The following is a 24,414-nucleotide window of genomic DNA, read 5'->3' on the forward strand; positions in this document are numbered from 1 at the left end:
AAAAAAAAAAAAAAAAAAAACCAATATTTTTCTAAAAATAAAGGGGACACACTTATTAGAGCCAACAATATGCTAAACGATTGGAAATAGATCAAGTTAAATAATTTTACTCAAAGCTTTTGGCCATCTTGGAAATGGATAGTGGATGAAAAGGAGCTCTAGATTCTGTTTCACGGCTTCATTTGAGAACTCTACATCCTTGAGGACTGCAATAAAGAAAATAATTTTTCTTTGAGAGCATTTGTTGGAGTACGTATGTGTGTGAGATATAAACTAAAAAAAAAAGATGTAAAGTTCATTTTGTATTCTGTGAAAGTATGAAGCTTTTCTTCATGATTTCATGTAAATATTATGTATTGTGTAGGAATGGGAAATTATTGACTTGATATATGGAAAATGTATGAGTTCCATTGTTTTGAAATGAGTGTTAAACTTAATATGCAGGCAGTCTCTTATGTCAGGACGCTGTATGCGTTCACTAACGAAACATTAGCCAAGTATTCTTATGCAACATCGTTACAAGCAACTCTTAGATATGGAATATTGATAAGCCTTGTGCAAGGTCTCGGGCTTGGATTCACTTATGGGCTTGCAATATGTTCCTGTGCTTTGCAACTTTGGGTTGGAAGGTTCTTGGTCACACATCACAAAGCTCATGGAGGAGAGATTATAACAGCACTATTTGCTGTAATTTTAAGTGGCCTGTGAGTGCGTTTTTCAAATTTTTTCTTCAAAGTTTAAACTTGTCTCTCCCTCCCACTTCTCCTTATATATATTATTTTTCTGTAGTGGGTTAAACCAAGCTGCTACAAACTTCTATTCATTTGACCAAGGACGAATAGCTGCTTATAGACTTTTTGAGATGATAAGTCGGTCGTCATCTTCAAGTAACCAGGATGGAGTCACCCCATCTTCCATTCAAGGAAATATTGAATTTCGTAATGTGTATTTTAGCTATCTATCTCGCCCTGAAATTCCTATTTTGAGTGGATTTTACCTCACTGTGCCTGCGAAAAAAGCTGTGGCACTCGTTGGGAGAAATGGATCTGGAAAAAGCAGTATAATCCCACTCATGGAGCGATTTTATGATCCCACGCTAGGTACAATTTTGTGTTCTTGCTTCTGTTGGTTCCTCACAATCCTTTCCTCAGGGGCTTTAATGAAAGTTCATCTCAAGATGTTTCCTATCTCCTCAAACTATCTGCCTATTTTTTTGCTGCAGGAGAAGTCCTTTTGGATGGAGAAAATATAAAGAACCTCAAGTTAGAGTGGCTAAGAAGTCAGATAGGATTAGTGACACAAGAACCTGCCTTGCTAAGTTTGAGTATACGAGATAATATTGCGTATGGGCGAAATGCTACTCTTGATCAAATTGAAGAAGCTGCTAAAATAGCTCATGCACATACGTTTATTAGCTCTCTTGAGAAAGGATATGACACACAGGTAAGCCAAAAGCCATGTGAAGATTATGGTTGAGTTCTTTCATTTATTGTTCAATGAGTTCCAACTTCCCCTTCTGTTTTTTATTTTTTATTTTTTAAAACTTTCATTCATCAGGTAGGTAGGGCTGGAATTGAGCTGATGGAGGAGCTGAAAATAAAACTCTCAATTGCTAGAGCGGTGCTTTTAAATCCATCTATTTTGCTGCTTGATGAGGTAACTGGTGGTCTTGATTTTGAGGCTGAAAAAACTGTGCAAGCTGCTCTTGATCTTCTCATGCTGGGACGTTCAACAATAATTATAGCTCGGCGGCTTAGTCTAATACGGAATGCAGATTACATTGCTGTGATGGAGGAGGGTCAACTTGTTGAAATGGGCACACACGATGAATTGTTGAGCCTTGATGGCCTTTACACAGAACTTCTTAAATGTGAAGAAGCTGCAAAGCTTCCCAGAAGGTATAATTAAGAGTCCTGTGTTGTTAATTTTCTATGTGGTGTATATTCTTTTGTCATTCAGCTTGTCAGTTTCTGCTGTCCGAGATTTTTCCTTCTGGACAACTTCTGCAAAATTTTCTTTTTATTGATGGCTCAACTGAAAAAAATTACCCACTTGAATGCATCCATTCTGGGTTTAAATCCCTTCCCTCACCTCGTATGGATTGAAAAAGAAATTTTAGCAGGTTTTCCCAAATTTTCATTGTATGAACAAGATTGTTAATTGTTGTTAGAAACAAACTACATATGAGGAGATAATTGTAAATGGAGCTCTGCTGTTTTAAAATTCCAATTGGAGGCAATTTTTTAGAACTCTTTAGCTATGTTTGGATTTCTTATCTTCCCTTTTCATACTCCCACTTTCATCTTGAACTCTGATTTTTTTTTTGGGGAAAAAGAAAATTGGAATTCATATTGTGTCTCTTGATAGTTGAAATTCTCGATTATTTTCCCTGAATAGCTTCTGTATTATGACTTTATTCAGGATGCCAGTCAGAAACTACAAGGATACTTCAACTTTCCAAATCGAAAAGGATTCTTCTGCAAGTCACAGTGTCCAAGAACCATCATCCCCTAAAATGTTGAAGTCACCATCTTTACAAAGAATTCCTGGTGTTTATCGGCCAGTGGATGGTGTTTATAACAATTCTCATGAATCACCTAAAGTTCCAAGCCCCCCTCCAGAAAAGATGTTGGAAAATGGTCAAATCTTAGATTCTTCTGTTGACAAGGAACCATCAATTATGCGGCAGGATAGTTTTGAAATGAGACTCCCGGAGTTGCCCAAAATTGATGTTCAAGCTGCACATCGTCAAACATCAAATGGCTCAGACCCTGAGTCACCTATTTCGCCTCTCTTGACATCTGATCCCAAAAGTGAACGTTCCCATTCACAGACTTTCAGTAGACTACACAGTCAATCCGATGACTTCCGAATGAAAGCAAAGGAAGAAAAGGATACAAAGCATAAAAAGTCACCATCCTTTTGGAGGCTTGCTGAGCTTAGTTTTGCAGAGTGGCTTTATGCCGTCTTAGGAAGTCTTGGTGCTGCTATCTTCGGATCTTTCAATCCTCTTCTCGCATATGTAATTGCTCTGATAATAACAGCATATTACAAAAGGGATGAAGGCCATAGCATACGGCAGGAAGTAGACAAATGGTGCTTGATCATTGCTTGCATGGGCTTTGTCACAGTTATTGCCAATTTTCTTCAACATTTTTACTTTGGCATAATGGGGGAGAAAATGACAGAGCGAGTTAGGAGAATGATGTTTTCAGGTGAATGTTTACTGTTATATTTTATAATTTGTGTATAGTTTTTCCTACTTGGAATATAATTGTATATGCATTTCAGCAATGCTACGGAATGAAGTTGGATGGTTTGACGAAGAGGAGAACAGCGCAGACACACTATCCATGCGTTTGGCAAATGATGCTACATTTGTACGAGCTACTTTTAGCAACCGACTTTCCATATTTATTCAAGATAGTGCTGCTGTTATTGTTGCACTTCTTATTGGGATGTTATTACAATGGCGATTGGCACTTGTGGCATTGGCAACGTTACCAGTGTTAACTGTTTCTGCCATTGCACAGGTTTGTATGCGTTGTTACTTTCTAGTGCAGTTTTTACTTTTCCAAATTATTTTCCAAGGGCAAAACTAGCTCATACTAGCCAAACCTTTTAAGTCAATGCACGCACACTCAATCTGCCACCCATCTGTGCTAACAAATAAAAAGAAAGAACAAGTGAAGAAAGGGGAAATAGAACGTTGGACAGTGGTTCAGTTTCTGCCCTGACGGATAACTTAACTTTGGGCAGGTTGAGAACTTTGGTTCCACGCATTAATATGTAGAGCCTTTAGACTCCACTTCTTTAGTTTAATATCCTTAGCTGGTATTAAAGGAGTTTAGTCTTCTAACGTCTTAAAATTTGTAGATAAGTTGATTGGAAAATTTATTACACTTTTGGTCTTGAGGTTTTGAGTTTGGTAGCATTTTGGTCCATGAGCTTTTAAGCTTGAATAAAATGTGTACATTTTCAATATAATCTCTCACACGTGTGGTGTATAAATTTTTGTGGAATATTGCAGAAGTTATGGCTTGCTGGATTTTCAAGGGGTATCCAGGAGATGCACCGGAAAGCATCTTTGGTTCTTGAAGATGCAGTTAGAAATATATACACCGTAGTAGCATTCTGTGCTGGAAACAAGGTTATGGAACTCTACAGATTGCAACTGGAGAAAATTTTTAAGCAGAGCTTCCTTCATGGGATGGCCATTGGTTTGGCATTTGGCTTTTCACAGTTTCTGCTTTTTGCTTGTAATGCCCTTCTTCTTTGGTACACTGCATTTGCTGTCGACAAAAGTTATATGGATCTGCCTTCTGCTCTTAAAGTGTACATGGTGTTCTCTTTTGCAACATTTGCTTTGGTGGAACCTTTCGGGTTGGCTCCATACATACTTAAACGGCGCAAGTCACTCATTTCAGTATTTGAGATCATTGACCGTGTACCGAAGATTGAACCAGATGATAACTCCGCATTGAAGCCTCCTAACGTCTATGGAAGTATTGAGCTGAAAAACATAGACTTTTGTTATCCTACTCGTCCTGAAGTTTTGGTATTGAGCAATTTCAGTCTTAAAGTCAATGGTGGGCAGACCGTGGCTGTGGTGGGTGTTTCTGGGTCAGGAAAGAGCACGATAATATCGTTGATCGAGAGATTCTATGACCCCGTTGCTGGTCAAGTTTTGTTGGATGGTCGAGATTTGAAGAACTATAACTTGAGATGGTTGAGGAATCACTTAGGTCTTGTTCAGCAGGAACCTATAATCTTTTCAACAACCATAAGGGAAAACATTATATATGCAAGGCACAATGCTAGTGAAGCTGAAATGAAAGAGGCTGCTAGAATTGCAAATGCTCATCATTTCATTAGTAGCCTCCCTCATGGTTATGACACACATGTAGGAATGAGGGGTGTGGATCTAACCCCAGGACAGAAACAGAGAATTGCAATTGCTCGGGTAGTATTGAAGAACGCGCCAATCCTCTTGTTGGACGAGGCAAGTTCCTCAATTGAATCTGAGTCAAGTCGGGTCGTACAAGAGGCTCTCGACACTTTGATCATGGGAAACAAAACAACCATCCTGATTGCCCATAGAGCTGCAATGATGAGACACGTCGACAATATCGTGGTACTAAATGGAGGTCGAATAGTGGAGGAGGGTACTCACGATTCCTTGGTAGCCAAGAACGGCCTATATGTCCGCTTGATGCAGCCACATTTCGGTAAGGGTTTGCGGCAGCATCGACTTATTTAAGATATGGTTCAAGACACGTTAAGTCTTGGTCTCTGCCTTCATTAGCTTAGCTCCCTCTGGCCAGTTAGAGTTTCTGATAAAAAAGAACTTCTCGGAGAGATTTCGTGGCTCATACATAGCTAGGGGTTTCGGGCTGGGGCAGAAACTCGAAAAGAGTTTACATGTCGAGGCAGCAGCACCAGTAGTTTCTTTGTTCAGACGGTAGGGGAGGGTACAGAAGTAGGAGGTTTTTGGTGGAGTTTGACGGAGAGAGAGGCCTTCCCTTGAAGGCCAAATCCATATTCTTTAGGAGGCAAGCATCGATTCTTTGGGTTTGTCTCTATGGTATATTGATTTGTTTATTGATGATGATTATTAGAATAGAGGGTGGGTTCAAATTTTAGGTGTGGTTTTCATTTTCTAAATTTTATTTTCCACTTCAAAAACTCCCCCTGTGTATGATCGATCGAACTGTTAAGAATCGGGAAGTTAAAGAGAAAGGATACGTTTGTAACCTTTGTATATATGTCGTTACAATTAATCAATAGCTTTTCATTTTTGGTTGTGTTTAACCCAACAAAACCATTTCCTTTTCACTTTATTCTCTTACAAGATTTTTCCTTAATCTTAAGGAATAAGTTATTCGAACGAAAGTAAGAGAAGGGTATCTACAGAATCATTAGAATTGCGGGCTCGAATGAAAGTAGGAGAAAAAGGTATCTACAGAATCATTAGAACTGCAGGTTCGAATGAAAGTAGGAGAAAATGGTATCTACGGAATCGTTAGAACTGCAGGCTCGAATGAAAGTAGGATAAAAGGGTATCTACGAAATTGTTAGAACTGCAGGCTCGAATGAAAGTAGGATAAAAGGGTATCTACTGAATCATTAGAACTACAGGCTCAGGATGCACTAAGCGACGAAAACAAAGATTTAAATTGAGTCACTTTTTATAAATATAGGGACGAAGGACTAAATTGTGTCTTTTGTAAGTACATTGACTAAAATGAACAAAAGTTAGAGAGTATAAAAATCGAAATAAATATTTTAAAAGTATGGTATCTACCTATATATTAGAAAAATAACAGTTTCGATACTTTGCAAGTTATCAACGGACGCAAGTTATGGTTAACGATAATTGATATGTACTTCTTTCAAACTTTTTCAAATATCTCTCTTTCTAAACTCACTAGTTCAATTTGTTATTCTTGATTACTTTTTTGAGTCAATAAGTATGGTATTTAGCTTACCGTTAGCAATCAATGACTTCAAAATGTGAGCTTACCGTTAGCAACAGTGTCAAGTGATTGATATGTGCCCAATAAATGTGAGAGAGTTTGAGTCTCTCGTGTCAAACACAAACACTTTGGCTAAGCTGAAGCATCCATACTTCTTAGATAACTCGTTATCCTGGATTTAAATTTGAAGCGTGTTGCTAGTTACATTGATTGCTTATTAATGTGTAGGTTTATTTAGATAAGTAAGTTGACCGACGGTGGATATACAACGCGGTCGAGGCTGATAATCACATCTCCGACCCCACACTCTTGCATAATTTGGATATAGCTGAGAGATTGAGCTGCAAATTTTGGAGTGATGGTTTGTTTGTCTTTTAAATTCTGGTGGTCAAATCAGGAATGATTTTTTTGGCTTAGTTTTTCGTGACTTATTCATACAGATTAGACTCTTTTTATTTATAATGTTAAGTGTTGATTCCTCCATTGAAGATTTTCATTAACAAAGAATCAGTCGAAGGTTTTATATTGATTATCAAAGAATGAGAACACAATTTTATACCAAAAAAAGTTACATCAGAAAGTGGTGGGAGCTGACCTTGTATTTTAAGGACTTTGCCTGATAGTGATTGATGCAATCCCTTCTCTTTTAATATTAAACTTGGGAGGACTTTATTGGTTGAGCTGGGGACCTGTTCGATGTGACATTTTCGTTATTGTGGATGAAATTTCATCTCAATATGAACCCGCTTCGTTCAAATCTATAAGGTTTGTTCAAGTTATGTGGTCTCGGATCCTGTTTGGACCGACTTTTTAAGCTCGAAAAAGTCATTTGGCTTTCAAACTCGAGCTATTAGGTTCGTTTGAGAGAGTTCCGAGCTTTCATGTTAGGGTCAAGTTTTAGGGTCTGTTTGGACTGACTTTTCAAGAGCTGGAGAACACTTTTTTAAGCTCGTAAAAGTCATTTGGCCTTCAAACTCGAGCTTTTAGATCTGTTTGAGACATCAAGTAGTTTGAGAGAGTTTCGAGCTTTCATGTGAGGGTCAAGTTACATAGTCTTAGGGTCTGTTTGGACTGACTTTTCAAGAGCTGAAGAATACTTTTTTAAGCACGTAAAAGTCATTTGGTCTTCAAACTCGAGCTTTTAGATCCGTTTGAGACGTTAAGTAGTTTGAGAGAGTTCCAAGCTTTCATGTGAGGGTCAAGTTACGTAGTTTTAGACTTTTCAAGAGTTGAAGAATACTTTTTTAAGCACGTAAAAATCGTTTGGCCTTCAAACTCGAGCTTTTAGATCCGTTTGAGACGTCCAGTAGTTTAAAGAGTCTCAAGCTTTCACGTGAGGGTCAAGTTACGTAGTTTTGGGGTCTGTTTGGACTGACTTTTTTTAACCACTTGGAAACTCATTTAACCTTCAAACTCGAGCTTTTAGATTCGTTTGAGACTTCTAGTAGTTTGAGAAAGTTCCAAGCTTTTATGTGAGTGTCAAGTTACGTAGTTCTAGGATCTGTTTGGACCGACTTTTCAATAGCTGAAGAACACTTTTTTAAGCACGTAAAAGTCATTTGGCCTTCAAACTCGAGCTTTTAGATCCGTTTGAGACGTAAAGTAGTTCGAGAGAGTTCCTAAGAACGTATTTACATATTATTGCAAACTCGATGATAGTAAAATTTTGGTAACTAAAGATTCATGTGAGGATGTTTAGGCCATATTTGTTGTTCATCATCCAGCTTAGAGGAAGAGTTTCTTCCATTTGATCCATGTTTCTCTGCTTTGGTGCTATGATCAATTGCTGAGATGAACACTGGACTCACACAAACCAGCTCTTTTATCACCTTAATCAATGACATTTCTTCATTCTCATCCGTAAACCCTTTCAAACATACAAGTTTTAGTTGCTCCGGTTTCGCTCGTCTCCAGACGTTCTTCGAGTACGTCGGCTGGCTCGGTGTGCTGTAGCTTTTAGAATCAATCTGCACAGAGTTTGCACAAAGTAGAGCTTGACATCAATTTTCATGGCTGCAGATTGAAACTCTAACCCCAAAGCATTGATTTTATCATCAAGAAAGTTACGAGAAACGAATGAAACGAACCGTGACGAAGAGTCGCTCTAAGGCGGGACACATTTGGAGGAAGCTGAGCAATGCATTACTATTGTGTTCTTCATTTGAATAACCAATCCACCATAGTTCTTTAAGATGATAAAATATGAAGTTCCCTTGTAAAGAAGCTAGAGAAGGCCAGATCAGTGCCTGCAACACAACAAATATTCATTTATATTTGTATACTATATGATGAAAGAGCTATCCTTCATATTAGCCAAGTTTTTGTTTTAAGATCTCACATCGGTTGGAGAGAAGAACGAAACATTTCTTATAAGGATATGAAAACCTCTTCTTAGTAAACGCATTTTACAACCGTTAGGCTGACTGCGATACGTAACGGGTCAAAGAGGACAATATCTACTAGTGGTGGGCTTGAACTGTTATAAATGATATTAGAGCTAAACACTTGACGGTGTGCCAGCGAGAACGCTGGACTCTAAGGGAGGTGGATTGTGAGATCTCACATCGGTTGGAGAGAGAAACGAATCCTTCCTCATAAGGGCAATATGTCAACGAGAACACTGGCCCCCAAGGGAGGTGGATTGTGAGATCCCACATCGGTTGGAAAGAAGAACAAAATATTTTTTTATAAGGGTGTAGAAACCTCTTCCTAGTAAACGCGTTTTAAAACCGTGAGAATGACGACGATACATAACGGGACAAAACAGACAATATTTGCTAATGGTGGACTTGGACTGTTGCAAATGGTATCAGAGTTAGACACAGGGTAGTGTGTCAGTGAGAACGCTGAACCCCCAAGGGAGGTGAATTGTGAGATTCCACATCGGTTGGAGAGAGAAACGAAACATTCCTTATAAAAGTGTGGAAACCTCTCTCTAATAGACGCGTTTTAAAACTGTGAGACTGATGGCGATATGTAATAGTCCAAAGCAGACAATATCTGCTAGTGGTGGATTTAAGCTGTTATAAATGGTATTAGAGCCAGACACTTGACGGTGTGCCAGCGAGAACGCTGGACTCCAAGGGAGGTGGATTGTGAGATCTCACATCGGTTGGAGAGAGAAACGAAGCCTTCCTTATAAGGGTGTGGAAACCTCTCCCTAATAGAGGCGTTTTAAAACCATAAGACCAACGACTTTATGCAACGGGACAAAACAGACAACATCTCCTAGTGGTGAACTTGGGATTTACCTCGTAATTCCATATGCATAGTGTAAGAGTAGCAGCGTTTTTTATGGTCAAGAGGCATGGATCAAACTCACTAATCTTCAAATTATTGCATCCAAGGCCTTGTCTAAAATCAAGCATAGCGTCCTGCAAGTTAAAATGGCTCTCAAGACGAATCCGAGGGAGTCGTCCTCGAAACCGAAAGGATCGAAGATTCAAACATCTAATATGTAAAAATCTCAAGTCCAAGCAATCCAAAACAGTCAGCCTCCGAAGTTTCGGACTCGAACCGACGCATAGCGATCGAAATCCACAACACCGATCGATCCTCAAATTCTCCAGAACCCGAATACTCGAAACGAGGGAGGAAACAGCCTGATTTGTAAGGCAACTCACAGATTTAAGACACAAAGATTTGATATTAAAAGCAAATGGAGATGGATTATGAGTATCAAACTTGAGTTCCCAATCAAACTGCCATGGAAACACAGAGCTTCCAGCAGAGAAATCCAAGTGAAGCTTATCATCAGCAGCAATGGAAGCTAAAAGGAGACGATCGTTGCCAAAGTGATATTGAAGCCTTCTTGGATGCTTAATGGGAAGCTGATTGAAGTGATTAAAAAACGAAGCAATTTCTTGAGCAACATCGTCAATGGCTCCGAACCGCACCAGAGCTGAGTTCCAAAGCCTTCGCCATCGGGAAGAAAGCAGGCTCGTTTCTACAGCTGATTCAAAGGGAAGAAGGGATAGTATGAGTCTAAGCATTTCATCTGGTAAGAAACTGATCAAATCGTCCCCGTTTCGAACCATTTTCAACGCAAAAAAAACACTTTTTTTTTTTTTTTTTTCGAACTACATGAGAAGGGTGATTTGTTCTTTATGAACATTTCATAGTGAACGAATCATTTGCTTGTGGATCTCGTAGATAGAGACTCCAACTGTTTGGAATATAATGTTTTTTATTTAAAAATAAAATTGATTTTTCTACACGCAATATTTAAAAAATTAATATTTTATTTAAAAATGAGAAGTATTGAAAAAATTTAATTTAAGTATTTTTTAATGAAAAGATAGATTGTTTATTTTAAAAAATTAAAATATTTAAGTGGTTAGAAATAAAAATATATAATTATAGTAATAGAATAACTCTTAAATAAATTTGTATTTAAATTATTTAAAATAATTTAAAAAATTAATTTTTTATTGACTTTACCGCACCCATTTTGGGCCGTTTAAATAGGGAGATCCATGGTAATTGGGCTTTCAGCCCATTGGTCGAATTGATTGGGCCCTGTCTTTATTGGAGGAATTAAAAGAAGCGTCGAACTACAAACGCGTACCAGGACCTAGCCCATCTGCCCAAGCGGCCCACTATACTTCAAGGCCCAGCCCATAAGCATCGACCTGAAGCAATTCATCCTATTTCGTCCCTGCCCTAGGAGCCCGCGGGCAGGATTTCTTGTCTCTTCTATTTCTAGAAGATTTAACTGCCTTTCTTACCCTAATTGTATAGTAGAAATTCAACAAATTACTAATTTTTAAATTAAAAGCTAAAAAACTATTTAAAAAACATTTTAAATGAGAATAAATTATTATTATTTTTTTTATTTTTTTTTTTTTTTACAAAAACATTTATACCATATATATTTAGATGAATGATGACACATGGCCCAATGTGATTGAATAAGGCAGGCTATCCCACAACATGGGAATACATCATAATGCATCGGTCTTATTGTTAGGAACCGAGTTGGCGATGAGATGCGATGTGGCTTATGAGAGATTTTGGCTTAGAGTAGAGGTTTAGAGTAAAAGTAACGTCCAACTAAAGTCACAAACCACTGAGCCAAGAATTATTAAATAATTGAATAAATTATGTTTAAAAAAATGTGGCCACCATGTATCCAAAAGGTGTGGACAAAATTATTTTAGGTATGTTTGGATGGAATTTTCAAGTTTTTTTTTTAATATTTAAAAACACTTTTTAAAGCATTTACACATTTCATTTGTTATATTAAAATAAATACATTAGTTAAATAAAGATTATTTATAGAAACAAAAATGTTGATGATCAACAAAATACATATTGGCAGACACGAATATAAAGTGAATGATTAATGAAAGACAAAATGAAAATAAATAAAATAAAGTTAAGTAGTGGAGAAGGTGTGAAAATATATGGAAGAGGAGTCGCATCTAATTCCAGTTGTTAGCTCTAATACTAATTGTTAGGGTCACTCAATGCACACACTCGATCAAGATGAACACAAAGAACCAGGAAAATATTGGTTAAAGCCTAAAGATTTTATTATTGATGATTTTAGACATGTACGAGAGAATACAAAGAAGGAAGGAAGAATATTGGCTAAAGCCTAAAGGTTTTATTATTGATGATTAAGGCATGTACAACCAGAGAGAATACAAAGAAGGAAGAGAAGTACTTTTTGAGCACTGCCAGGAATATATGTCGTTTCAATTTACTAAATATACCTCCCAAAATTTAAACCTAGATATAATCTAACAAATATATCTAAATATACTCGATATTATTTTAAATTGACCATCTTTTTCATGTGTACCATGGTTACTATAAAAAAAAAAAAAAATGACTTTTATAAATTAGAAAAAAATAAAAATAAAAACCATGAGTTTTAGATTTATGTTTAATAGATTTATAAATTTTAATAATGATGTAATAAGCTTTTAAAAATTTTAATTTACTAATGGTATCCATCTCATACTTCCATTTACATTTACATTTTGTGAAATGTGTCATCCATATCATATTTCCATGAAGAAAGAGGAGACAGCCACAGCCACTGCTAAATTTCTCATCCATTTTCATGCTTTTAATTTATTATTAATATTTATGCTAGAAAATATTAATATAAACATTGCATAACAATTATTAATACATATCTTTTATTGCTTAAAAACCCAAATTTATGATATGTATTTGATAAAAATAAAATGTAATTTGATGGATAAGATAAAAATTCTTATAAATTAAGAGATCATTATTTCAACCAATTGTGTTATACCAAACTTTTTCTATAATAATTATGAAAATAAAATTATTATCATCTTTTATTTATTTATTTATTAATTTTTTTAATAGCTTGAAAATGATATGAGTCCAGAAACAAATCTAAATAAATAAGAATTATACACTTTATTTATTTATTTTGTTTTTGGTCATTTCGTCCTTACACTCATAGAATCAATTGAACTATCGAAATCTAGCTGATATGGCATGCACGGAATATAGATTATTAAAATTGAAACTTTTAAAAGTGTAGAGACGAAATAATGCTCTCCGCACAATTAGGATTGTCCTTCCAATATAACTCCATTGTTTCACCTTTGGAAGGACAGCATGGGAATTCAAGCAGTGGATCAGTTGCTTACTGTTGTTGGGGCAGCAGCTTTGAAATGTTGATCTAAGGGCTTCGGTTGCTGCTGGTTCGTGGTAGTTGAGTCTTGGAGTGAAGTTGGCAATTCATAAGTATTGTTATTCCCCACTTTGAATGGAACTTTATCTTTGCTCTTGCCCCACAAAACCAAGTATAGGCCTATAATTATCACAACTGCTCCAATAATCCTGAAAAAATGACATTTCTAAGCATTTTTTTTTTCGGGAGAGCACCATTTCAGGTAGTGTAATTGCTTAAAAAGCCATTTCAAATAGGTAGAAAGACAGAACAATACGTTTTCATAAGAAAAAACTTCTAATATCTGAACTTCTAATATCTGAACTTCTAATATCTTTCGAGGCTTAACTTTAAACGCGACAATTATACCACCAAATTAGCACTAAAAGAACTTCGGTTGAGTGCTTGAAGAAGTCATTTATAATGAAAGTTAAACCCACTAAAAGAACTTTTAAAAATAATAACAAAAAAAAGAAAAAAAAGACCAAATAGGTAGAAGAAATATGTCACGTTAAAAAGTGAGGAGGAAGTCGTAGTTGGACGTAGATTACCTTCCTAAGCGCAGTCTCTCCGCGAATATGAAAGAACTAATCACAGCAACTACGACCATGCTGAGAGGATTGAATGCAGTAACAAATACAGGTCCTTTTAATTTCACCACCACTCCTTGGATATAATACGCAATTCCAGAAGATATTATTCCCTGTAAATCACATAACTTAAATTTAGTCATTTTAAATGAGGAAATTTAACTCTGTTCTTTTTTTGGGAAAATGAAAGCTTACACCATAGAGGGCAGCTAAGAGTATGGAATCTGCATGTAAAGCCCATGCAGCTGGATTGTTCCATTCAAATGCTAAAGCTAAAATAGTACTTTCCACAGCTCCAGCCAAGCATATGAAAGTTGTTAGTGTGAACTCAGCTGGGTATGACCTTATTGTATGTGCCTGTAAGAACCAATGAATATTGAGTTTTTCATTATAAAAGACTATCCCTAAACTCTGTCATTTCTTCCAACATACCTCTCTTCATTCAAAAAATTATTTATAATATATATTATCTTTCGCTCTTTTATAAACATTTCAAAATTGCCGTTTGAAGTAAAAATTCATTATAATGTTGAAGGAAAATTGAGACCTGAAATGGTGTCAGCAGTTGCAACTTAGAACTAGTGGCACCATTCCATTTGAAACTTTTAAAAGGACAGTGATACTTAACAATTGGCAAACTAAAGGGGTTTGTACCAGGAGGATGGTGAAGGCTGAGGAGCAGATACTTGAGATGGAGATAACAATGGCAGCCTTAACAGGTTCTTGCTTGTTTCCAAGGCTTGAATAAGAGTGAGGGTTGGAGTTCTCTTTGGTCCAAGGTAAACTCAATAAGGGTCCTTTTATAAGAGTCATCATCATTGCTCCTCCTACTGTAACTAAAGTCCCTAAAATCTTTGCCTGGCTTCTTAATCTTCTAATATTCACCTTCTCCATTCTTCAAGGCAATAAACAAAGACCATCATTATGATCATGGACAATATAAGAAAGCTGTATTTGAGTTTGTGTATAAACAAGCATACATACTTGCAAATCCAAGCCATTATGAATGCAAAGGCCGGAAGAATATTGCACATGGCTGTTGCAAAAGTTGCAGTTGTGTATTTAGTACCAGAGTAAATCAAGCTCTGGGCTATTACAGGCCTGTAAGAGATAATTTTACGTTAATTTCAAATTGTACTGATATGCATCCTCGAACAATGTAACTAACGATTTTATCCCGTTGAGTATCTATAAACAATCAAAAGGTGGTCGATCTCTTACTCGAGTAAGCCGAGTAGAAGAATCTTGGCGAAGATGGGAAGAGTCATCTTTGGTCTCACTTTCCTGCCATGGAAATGGGTTAGTGATGAACAAAAAAAGATAAAGCTTAGAGTAAAAGAAATTGATTAACAACCTATCCAAGACGAAAGCAAAAGGAGCAACAACAATGGCACCGATAGAGTAACGATAAACAATGGTAACAAGTTGGTTCATTCCTTGGTTTAGAGCAGCCTTAGAAATAATTGACATTCCTGCAGAACCAAATCTTAATGCTATTGCTCCCAAGTATGGCTTTGCCTTCTCAAACATTTGACCTGCCTGCTTCATCTCTCTCTAAAAGTTTTTGTCAAGTAGATTCTTCACAGCAAAAGCAGAAGTTTCAGCATGCTTTTATAATGGTTTTGTATGCTAAATTTCATCATAAAACCATACGTTATTTATTTATTTATTTACTGTTGTCATAACAAGGACTCGGAGGTTTGATCCCTTATATTAGAGGCACCATGCCCACCCCAAAGCCTGTCCCGAGAGACACGTCATCGAACATAAAAAATTATCTAGGAATAACTTTTTGTTTTGAGGGTTTTTTTTTAGAAAAGAAAAATACAAATTACATCATAGATATCCTCCTATATAAAGCATTTATTCTGAGGCATGATTATCAGTTAAATAAACAAGAGAATCAAAATGAAATTTGTCAATAATATAAATTAAAAAAAAGTTTATATCATGATCATGTGTGTATTAAAATTACTTTTGGATTTGACGTTGAAGGGGTAAACATTGTATGGGATAGAAGGTGAATATGTTCTTGAGAATCATGTCTAATCCAAGTATTGAAGTGTTGGCTAATGGCAAAAGAGATGAATTTGATGCCTGCTATGACAAGAAGTTGCAATAAAAAAAACATATTATTTTGATTTTTTGTACGGTAAGACTTCTATCTTTTTCAAATTTAAAAATCTTAAAACAAAATTAAAATTTGATGATTTATATTGAATTCATTTTCAATAAAAAAAAAAAAATTGTGATAAAAAGAACAAACGGAACAAACGTTACATATCTTATTTGAAAATTAAAAATGGAATAAAATAAGAATATGTACTCTATTTGGTAAAGTGGGAATAGTTAGAGATAAATGTGACATAAAGTTGAAGAACACTAAACAAAAATTAAAATAAAAAACAATTATTTTTTAGAATATCAAATTAGACTGAGGTGGTGGAAGAATTTAACCCTATAATCTCTTATCAAAAATATTTTAAGAGAGAATTTATATTTATTTCACTAAAATAACATCATCTTAACAATCAAACAAATGACCTCATTGAAGAATGTTTGGATTATTTTAAATTAGAATATGTTCCATAATTCTTTTTCTAAAAGGTCCTTCATATACCTATATATATCCAAAGATAATCCTACAGTATTTAAGATGTGATAATTTAATATCCTATGGACCAAAATATTTTAACTTCACTCCTAAATTAATGATCCTCAAGATTGAAACAGACCCATTAAATTAACTCCCCGGCAAATTGTTACCTTCTTTCTCATATTCATTCTGCTAAAATGAAAAAAAAAAAAAATTCTCCATTTTTTAAATAAATCCACACGACCATTATCTCCTCCAATTCTACTTTTTTAAAAATAAAATTTATATGAGCAAATCTTATAGTATGTCATCATCCACTGCGATTTTTCATTTTTTAAAAGATAAAAATGGGCAGAAAGTTTGGTAAATAACTGCTGTATTTTAGAGAAACTGACCGTAGTAATCCATCTCTTCACTGCCCAATCGAGCTCATTTCTTGACGGCTAATACCAGCAATGGAACTTTGCGCCCCTTTTTTGGGGGAGCTGCTGCAGATATACCATTATTAAAGCTTCAATACAAGAAATATAATAATAATGATCATTAACAATTTTTATTTCAAACAATATTTAAACCAAAATATCAGTCAATTATTACACCAAATTGTAAGAAGGAACTATTATCCAGTCAATTTGTTATTCCAAATCATATTATATTTACAATTATCTTCATAAATACATATTTATCTGTTTCTTAGCACAAATTATTCACTACTCAAACCAAAAGTATACCGAGGAGAAACAAAATTTGCTACAGTCAAATTTGAACCACGGGAAATATAAACAAAAAAATAATAATTTCAAACCATCAATGAAATCTTCCCAATTTGCTTAAATGAGCATACTTTAGTAGTAATAGACTTATATTTCTTTGTTTTTTTCTTCTTCTAGTAATAGGCCAAAAATAATTTAATTTTAAATTCTTTTAATACAATTGATCTGTTATTGTTGATCTAAACTATTTTTAAATAGAAGTAACTTTAGATATGATAAAAGTAATTTTGGTCATTCCAAAATCACTCCCAAATATTCTCTAAATACACCATGCTCGTAGTAGTAGTAGTGCATTAGGTGAAGTGAAAGATTATCTTCTACAGTGAAGCTATCAATTTCCTTTTTGTGGCTGATTAGCTAGTGGAATGTGAGAATATACAAATTACAGACATTAGGTGCTTTTTACTTACAGAGCAAGTTGATCTCCAATAAGCCATTGAGTGGAGCAAGTGCCGTTCTGGCAAACTCAAAAAGAACAATATAATAAGAGAACAGCTACAGTTCATCTCCTTTTTACACCTGCATTAAGAGATGAGAAAATGAGAGAAAAATAATAGTTCAAATACGAGCATTGAAAATTAATATGCTATCCCTCTCAGCTTCCACAAAGGGAAGTGTGATTTTCCAAGGCATGCTGTGGAAATCCCAATTCCGATGAAAGAGTAGACGCCCTTTATAAATTGCTATCCATCTCAGACTCTCAAAATGGGAACTGTTGATAACAAAACATCATTATCAATTAGCCCAATACAAATTTACAGGTAAGATATATTAAATGAATGAAAACGATAAATAGCCCTGATAGAAGTGTATAAAAAAAACAATATTACGCAAAGTAAATGGGTCAGAAAAAGGAAAAAGTGTTGCATCTGGCCCTGCTTCCAAGAATATGAGAGACCAAAGAAGTGAAATCTAAACAGCGGATGGAAATCAGAATATGAGAATATAATTTCTGCTTGACAAGAAATCCAAACATACAGCAGAAGTTGATGGGAACAAAAGCATTGTCTAAAGTACGAATCTTGATAGAAGTTATTCTCTGTGTAAAGAGAAATTGAGAGACATCTTAATACATACCTCAAGAATATAAATGTTTTGAGTTACCAGTTTTCATAAATATGAAGTCTCCAAGCATTTTAGGAGATAACAGTCGTGAAAACGGCTAATGATGAGGATTTTGTCATCAAATTTTACATTGATCAGTAACTTTATTTCATTCAGCAGAACACATCTGCATTGAGATTGCATACAGCCTCTCGTAATAAGTTAACAGAAACATATGCATAAAAAAGACATTGAAAATACAGATATTAGGACAATATAAAAGTTTACAATTACATATCGTTAAATATGTTATGAATCGCTTACTAAACGAATGTGGAGGGACTGCAATGGGGATATGGGATCGGGTCAGGCTGCAGTGCTTTCTCAATAATCTCGGTTTGCTCTTTGACATGAACTTGATAGAAACCAGTGGCTGTAGCTGCAGATGGAGCACGACCAACGTATTTGATGTCTTCAATTGTTCCTCGGGATAGATTCTTCATGGCTGAACCAAGACGAGGATTAATGTAGCTATACGCACCCATGTTCATTGGCTCCTCTTGGACCCAAACAACCTCGGCATCTGGGGAGCAAAAGGTGAACAATGTCATCAGTGCATACCAAATCAACTATTTAAAAGGAGGGGGGAATTATTACTATTATTTTTTTCCTTTTACTTTCTTTCATGGGACTTCCTACGAAAGTTGCATTTAAAGAATGCCTATTCATATATTTGGCATAATTCCAAATATAGACTCGGATGACTGCCCAGAGATATGTCTTAAATTCATCCATATCCATAGAGTTCAAAACTCATTAAGGTTTCTATAAGATGAAACAACGACAAAATGTATCCCAAAACAAAATGACAACAGTAGAAATGTATCCTTTATGAAAAGAAAAACAAATTAGTGACATGGAAAATGTTGGAAACAAGAGCCTAATGCAAACTTTTTGACTAGGTAAATATCAGTAAATCTTCTGCAGTAGGTTGAATAAACATACTTGGATATCGCTTCAGCTCTCGTTGGATAAGATCATATGGGAATGGACATAGCTGTTCCACCCGGCATATTGCAATGTCCTTTCCATCGATATTTTTCCGCTTTTCATCAAGTTCATAATAAATCTGGAGTAGAACATGTCAAAATGCTTACATAGAATATTGGAACTGAGATAACTGATGGAAGTCACAGCTTCCAATTAAGATGATGCAGATATATCGTGAGTCACCATGACTCTGTGCTATAAACAAGGAGGTAAATTCTTCCCATAGAAGTTACCAACAACAAGGAGGCCATAATAAGACTTGAAAATAAATAAACACAAGATGTAATGTGGTTTACCTTTCCAGAGCAAAGAATCAAGCGCCTGATGCCTTCTTCAAGATCAGAGTGCATATTTTGGTCCTTGATAAGGCGCTTAAATCTAGTCCCCTGCTTATCAAAACCTGGGTGGCCTTTTACATCATCAAACTCAGATAGATTAGACCTACAGTCTTTATGACGAAGCAGGTTCTTAGGAGACATTACAATAAGAGGTTTACGGAATTCCCTGTGAATCTGGAGAGTAAAGTCACAAAAGGAAACACGTCAATCCAATGAAATTTGAATTCTTCAGTAACTTACTGATTAACTCACTTGACGCCTCAGAACATGGAAGTAGTTAGCAGGAGTTGTAACGTTCACAACTTGCCAATTGCATTCCTGAATTTGCTTCCTAAGAGTAGGATCCATCTCAGGTATAACAAAAGGGTTGTCATCACTCATCTGCCACAAAGTTCAATGACGTCTATATCAGCCAAATATATCAATAACACCAAATCAACTCCAATAAATGCAGGTTTCTAATTAAGAATACGCCAATTAGAAAATAAAAGATAAGCTAATGTTTAGAACTCCAATAAGAAAAGCCTCAAGGCATTTTAGCCACAAAGAACATCATATTTCAGTGACTTGGAATGCCAATTGCCAACTTAGAAAGAAAGAAGGGAAGCACAACAGACTCTTTTATAATTAGAAAGGGTAGAACAATAAAATATAATTGAGAGGTCCTGATGAGAAATTCTTCATCTGAGAAAATACAAATAATTCAGAAACATCGAGTCAACCTTTCATACATAAAAGAAAGTGACTTTCGCATCAATCACAATAGTAAAGTAGAAAGAAAAGAAAAGGGTATAGGTTGTGCTATCTGGAAGTAAAGAGGAAATAAATTCTTCAATGAAGTACCTGAAGAAAACGCTCCAATCTTGCACTTGAATGTTCAGGTCCCTGCCCATCATAGCCATGTGGAAGTAACACAACAAGTCCTGTTTGTCGCAACCATTTCGCTTCTCCACTACTAATGAACTGATCAAATATTACTTGAGCTCCATTAGCAAAATCACCAAATTGAGCTTCCCACATTACCAACGCATTGGGATTTTCCATTGAATAACCCAACTCAAATCCAAGAACGCCAAACTCGGAAAGCGAGCTGTAGACAGGAGGACTAGGATGTGAGAAAGAGCATCAAAATAGCACTGGGAAAGTAACTATTGAGCATCCATAATTTGTATCTTAAACTATCCAGGAGAGAGAGAGGTTTATAAATGCATAAAACAAGGAGACGATAAGAAAGATATCCCCCATACAACAATGCTCTTTAGTACTATCATAGTAAAATTCGAATTTGCAATCAACAAAACCCCAGGGCAAGCATTTCTTGGTATTGATATCATCACAACAAGCAATGAACAGAATTCAACCACAAGTCAGGCTCAAAAGTCTCCCATCAGGGAGGAACATTGTCATCGATGATCAACGTAAATGCAAAAGAAATGGACTGTGAAATATGTAAAGATCTTTTCCATTACCTGTTGCTGACAGTAAACATTTCTTCATTCTGGTTTATGAGAACATGATCAAGAGGGCAGTACTTCTCTCCTGTTTCCTGATCATGAAGAACCGAGTGTCTGTGGCTAAAGGTGCCTCTTTCAACGTCCTGTCCACTTAATCTGACATGGTTACCTTCCACTAACAATGTGGCGAAAGCAAGTGCTTCTCCAAGAGCCCAGTCAATGCCATCCCCAGTTTCAATCATTTGGGCACGCTGTTCATACACCTTTTTGACTGACCTGTGAGGCTTGAAGTTATCTGGAAGGGATGTAATAGCTTTTCCTACATTCTTCAAGATTTCTGGTTTAACCCTGCAAAGTAGCTAACAGATATTAGTACAAATAAGAGAATGAAAGGCAACAAAAAGGAAAATATTATTCCACATGCCCTGTATTCCGAATGCGTGAGAGCTGTTCAGGGGACTTGAATCCAGCCCAATAAGCTGAAAGCCAGTCCCTTCTTTTAGGAAGGTAATCTTTGCTGGCCATAAATTCTTCATTAAGTATTGTATTGACCTTGGATTGTATCTTCTCAATGTCTTCTTGAGTCACCTGCTCCAATTCTAAAAGTTTCTTTCGGTAGATCTCAAGAGATGAGGGATGATTCCTAATAACCTGTATCAGAAACAAATTTAGAATTCTGGTCAAGAGCTAAAACATCTCATCAGTAGCACTCAAGTGCACCCCAATGTATGAATTAGACTATACAGCTATGAGAAAAAAATTGGTAGTTAAAATAAATAGGAGGAAATGATTGAGGAACGTAAGAGTTTCAACATTATAAAAAAAAAATAATTAAAATTCATAACAATTTTAAAAAACATATGATGAAGAAGAAGAAGAAAACAAGCAAACAAAAAGATATGTCCTTAAACTAGTAGAACACAATAAAGTTCACCTGATACATTTTAGGCTGGGTGAAAGATGGCTCATCAATCTCGTTGTGCCCAAAACGGCGGTAACAAACCAAATCAACCACAACATCTGAATGGAAAGTCTGGCGCCATTCTGCAGCTAGCTCACATACATGAACAACTGCTTCCACATCATCACCATTCACATGGAAGATGGGTGCATCCAAGGCTTTGGCAACATCAGTGCAATACTGTGAGGATCTTCCTGACCTTGGGTCAGTGGTAAAAGCTACCTGATTGTTTACAACAATGTGAATAGTCCCACCAGTGGTGTAGTTAGGAAGAGCGCTGAGATGTAATGTCTCATACACAACACCTTGTCCAGCAAAACTACCATCTCCATGTATCAAAATACCCATATTCCTTTTCCTATCCACATCATTTGAGTAGAATTGCTTTGCCCGAGTTTTCCCAACAACCACAGGATCAACAGCTTCCAAATGACTTGGATTAGCGACCAAGGAAAGGTGAATTCTCTTGCCACCCCTAGTTGGCCGGTCATAAGAGGTTCCCAAGTGATACTTCACATCACCAGTTCCTGTATAGAGCCCAACCTCATTTACAGGCTTTGTACCGCCACTAAACTCACTAAATATTTGACGCAGTGGTTTCCTGACAACATTACCCAAGACATTTAATCTCCCTCTATGAGGCATTCCTATAACTATGCTCTCAACTCCGAGATCTGCAGCCCTGTCAAACATTTCTTTCATCCCTGGAATCAGAGTCTCACCTCCTTCAAGCCCAAATCTCTTTGCTGTGGTCCACTTAGTTGCTAAAAAGTTCTCAAATTGTGTGCTCCATATAAGACGATCGAGAATAACCTCTTTGCGCTGGCGATTGTATTGTGTTGGTGTTGGGGTCTCAATCTTGTCCCTCAACCAATTACATTTTTCACGGTCGGCAATATGCATGTACTCATATCCAATGCTTCCACAATATGCTTGCTCAAGACGGGTCAAAGTGTATCTGAGGGTCTGAACAGGACGATTCTCAGACAAAAACCCAGCCATTTTCCACACCCCCAAGAAGAATTCCCGATCAAGATCAGCTTCTGTGAAACCATGATGTGCAAGGTCCAACTCATCAGGAATTTTCCTTTCTTCCAATCCCAATGGATCCAACTTGGCTTTCATGTGACCATTAACCTGATACGCTCTCACAAGCAACAATAAACGCATACTCTCTTGTATTGTTTGGCCAGAAATGCCAGGAGATGTGGCAGCCTGACCCACAAAGTTCCTGAAGAAATTATCCCATGACTCATCGACGCAGGTTGGATCAGCCTCCCAAGCTCTTTGAAGTTCCTCTAAGTAGACACTGCTAGTTCCATCTAAGAAGCTATCAGTAAGCCTAGAAAAGGGAACAGAACGTGGAACTGGAGCACCTTGAGCCTTTGATTTAAAGAGTGTGGAATGAAAATATCGACTTTGAGATGCACCGATCCTTGATCTCCCAACATATGATCCTCCCTGCACTATGCTTCTCTTAATGGCAAGTTTTGCTACAGCAGAGCTTGCTCTAAACCACCTCATCGTATTAGTTGATCGGAAAAATGAGTCAAATCTGAACTTCTCAGAGCCAATATACAAAGGTACGCATCATTCTTCCCCTGCTGATGAGAAAGCAAAACTTAAGATAGAGCATAAAAAAACAGCAAGAAGAACACACAACTAAATAGAAAAGAATGGCAGAAAACTAAGAGTTCGTAAAAGAGCTCATAACTACAAACTAAGACACTGAAAATGAGGGGGAAATAACAAATAAAATTTACAAAAATGATATGAACGAAGAAAGAATTAAAACAGAACAAAATTTCCCCCACTTTCAGAAAAACATAAGCTATACAATCAATTATAAATATAATCAAAATGAAATAGAGCAGAATATGTGAAGAGTATAAACTATGAACTAAAACCTCTTGACTAATCAAAGAACTTTGGCATCTATAAAAGCCAACAGAATGAACACAAAATGACAAACTATAACTGCAATCGTACAGAAAAATGTTGAAATAATCAGATTACAACACGAACAAAAAGGGAACTGGATCGAAGTCCAACAAGTAACACGATGAGAATATCTAGTTAAGAAACAAAGATTCAATACGAACAAGTCCCTGAAACTGAATTCCACAATTCCAAACATCAAGAAGAGTGAAAACCCCAAAACAAGTTAACAGAAATCAAATAAGCATAGATAAGCTCGGAATTGCAGAACGATAGATGCTTCAACAATCAAAAAGAAGAAGAAAAGAAAAAGCGTGCAAGTGTTAAGAGCGATGGAAGAAGGATCACCAGAGAGAGTTGAGTTTGAGTTGTGGATCGTAGCACAAGCAAAGATGCGGGTTCTGGGTTTTACCATTTCCCGCGTTATGGGAAAATTTCACCGTTGGTTTTTGTTCAATCATAATGTCAGGATTCAGGAAGGCGCTAGAGTTGTAATACGTGTCCGTATTCCTTTTCTATAAAATAAATAAATAAAT

At 36.2% G+C, this 24,414-nt stretch overlaps 4 protein-coding genes across 7 annotated transcripts in view; 1 reads left to right on the plus strand and 3 right to left on the minus strand.

Moving 5' to 3' along the window:
* Positions 1–5,811, plus strand: part of LOC111489104 (ABC transporter B family member 20) — a 9,191-nt gene extending 3,380 nt beyond the window's left edge. For both annotated transcript variants that reach the window (XM_023137143.1, XM_023137144.1), the window contains exons 5-11: positions 445–704; positions 790–1,100; positions 1,223–1,443; positions 1,558–1,898; positions 2,422–3,215; positions 3,292–3,533; positions 4,031–5,811. In XM_023137143.1, coding sequence (XP_022992911.1) covers positions 445–704; positions 790–1,100; positions 1,223–1,443; positions 1,558–1,898; positions 2,422–3,215; positions 3,292–3,533; positions 4,031–5,260 — 3,399 coding nt within the window. In that variant the 3' untranslated portion in view covers positions 5,261–5,811. The remainder of the gene's footprint in view (positions 1–444; positions 705–789; positions 1,101–1,222; positions 1,444–1,557; positions 1,899–2,421; positions 3,216–3,291; positions 3,534–4,030) is intronic.
* A 2,263-nt stretch (positions 5,812–8,074) lies between these two features.
* Positions 8,075–10,513, minus strand: LOC111489105 (F-box protein At2g39490). Its single transcript, XM_023137145.1, has 3 exons — positions 9,728–10,513; positions 8,564–8,722; positions 8,075–8,443 (listed from the first exon to the last, which is right to left on the minus strand). Exons 1-3 carry the CDS (start codon positions 10,511–10,513, stop codon positions 8,150–8,152), a joined length of 1,239 nt encoding a protein of 412 aa, XP_022992913.1. The 3' UTR covers positions 8,075–8,149.
* Positions 10,514–12,854: 2,341 nt separating this feature from the next.
* On the minus strand, positions 12,855–18,143 carry LOC111489010 (WAT1-related protein At2g39510-like). 2 transcript variants are annotated; one of them, XM_023137005.1, is made up of 9 exons: positions 17,504–18,143; positions 16,716–16,808; positions 15,079–15,278; positions 14,946–15,008; positions 14,709–14,825; positions 14,379–14,619; positions 13,920–14,081; positions 13,686–13,837; positions 12,855–13,304 (listed from the first exon to the last, which is right to left on the minus strand). In XM_023137005.1, exons 3-9 carry the CDS (start codon positions 15,270–15,272, stop codon positions 13,100–13,102), a joined length of 1,134 nt encoding a protein of 377 aa, XP_022992773.1. In that variant the 5' UTR covers positions 15,273–15,278; positions 16,716–16,808; positions 17,504–18,143; the 3' UTR covers positions 12,855–13,099. The 2 variants fall into 2 exon arrangements, with proteins under 2 accessions (XP_022992773.1, XP_022992772.1); XM_023137004.1 differs by having other exon boundaries at positions 15,079–15,302.
* A 133-nt stretch (positions 18,144–18,276) lies between these two features.
* Positions 18,277–24,363, minus strand: LOC111489009 (2-oxoglutarate dehydrogenase, mitochondrial-like). Of its 2 annotated transcripts, none has more exons than XM_023137002.1 (9): positions 24,227–24,363; positions 21,914–23,544; positions 21,404–21,630; positions 20,995–21,327; positions 20,369–20,615; positions 19,778–19,906; positions 19,484–19,699; positions 19,143–19,266; positions 18,277–18,720 (listed from the first exon to the last, which is right to left on the minus strand). In XM_023137002.1, the coding sequence occupies exons 2-9, from the start codon at positions 23,462–23,464 to the stop codon at positions 18,461–18,463; spliced, it is 3,087 nt and encodes a 1,028-aa protein (XP_022992770.1). In that variant the 5' UTR covers positions 23,465–23,544; positions 24,227–24,363; the 3' UTR covers positions 18,277–18,460. The 2 variants fall into 2 exon arrangements, with proteins under 2 accessions (XP_022992770.1, XP_022992771.1); XM_023137003.1 differs by having other exon boundaries at positions 21,914–23,541; positions 24,227–24,347.
* Between the last annotated feature and the right edge of the window lie 51 nt (positions 24,364–24,414).

This window comes from Cucurbita maxima, unplaced genomic scaffold, assembly GCF_002738345.1.
Source record: "Cucurbita maxima cultivar Rimu unplaced genomic scaffold, Cmax_1.0 Cma_Scf00014, whole genome shotgun sequence".
Lineage (NCBI taxonomy): Eukaryota > Viridiplantae > Streptophyta > Magnoliopsida > Cucurbitales > Cucurbitaceae > Cucurbita > Cucurbita maxima.

Coding starts and splice junctions, on each gene's coding strand:
- LOC111489010 (XM_023137005.1), bottom strand. CDS start 15,272: ATGAAGCAGGCAGGTCAAATGTTTGAGAAGGCAAAGCCATACTTGGGA. Junction 15,009..15,078: donor TTTGCTTTCGTCTTGGATAG/GTTGTTAATCAA, acceptor TTTCCATGGCAG/GAAAGTGAGACCAAAGATGA. Junction 14,826..14,945: donor CTTCTACTCGGCTTACTCGA/GTAAGAGATCGA, acceptor TATCTCTTACAG/GCCTGTAATAGCCCAGAGCT.
- LOC111489105 (XM_023137145.1), bottom strand. CDS start 10,513: ATGGTTCGAAACGGGGACGATTTGATCAGTTTCTTACCAGATGAAATG. Junction 8,723..9,727: donor TATGCATATGGAATTACGAG/GTAAATCCCAAG, acceptor GTTGTGTTGCAG/GCACTGATCTGGCCTTCTCT. Junction 8,444..8,563: donor TAGAGCGACTCTTCGTCACG/GTTCGTTTCATT, acceptor AACTCTGTGCAG/ATTGATTCTAAAAGCTACAG.
- LOC111489009 (XM_023137002.1), bottom strand. CDS start 23,464: ATGAGGTGGTTTAGAGCAAGCTCTGCTGTAGCAAAACTTGCCATTAAG. Junction 21,631..21,913: donor CCCAGCCTAAAATGTATCAG/GTGAACTTTATT, acceptor TTTCTGATACAG/GTTATTAGGAATCATCCCTC. Junction 21,328..21,403: donor TCACGCATTCGGAATACAGG/GCATGTGGAATA, acceptor GCTACTTTGCAG/GGTTAAACCAGAAATCTTGA.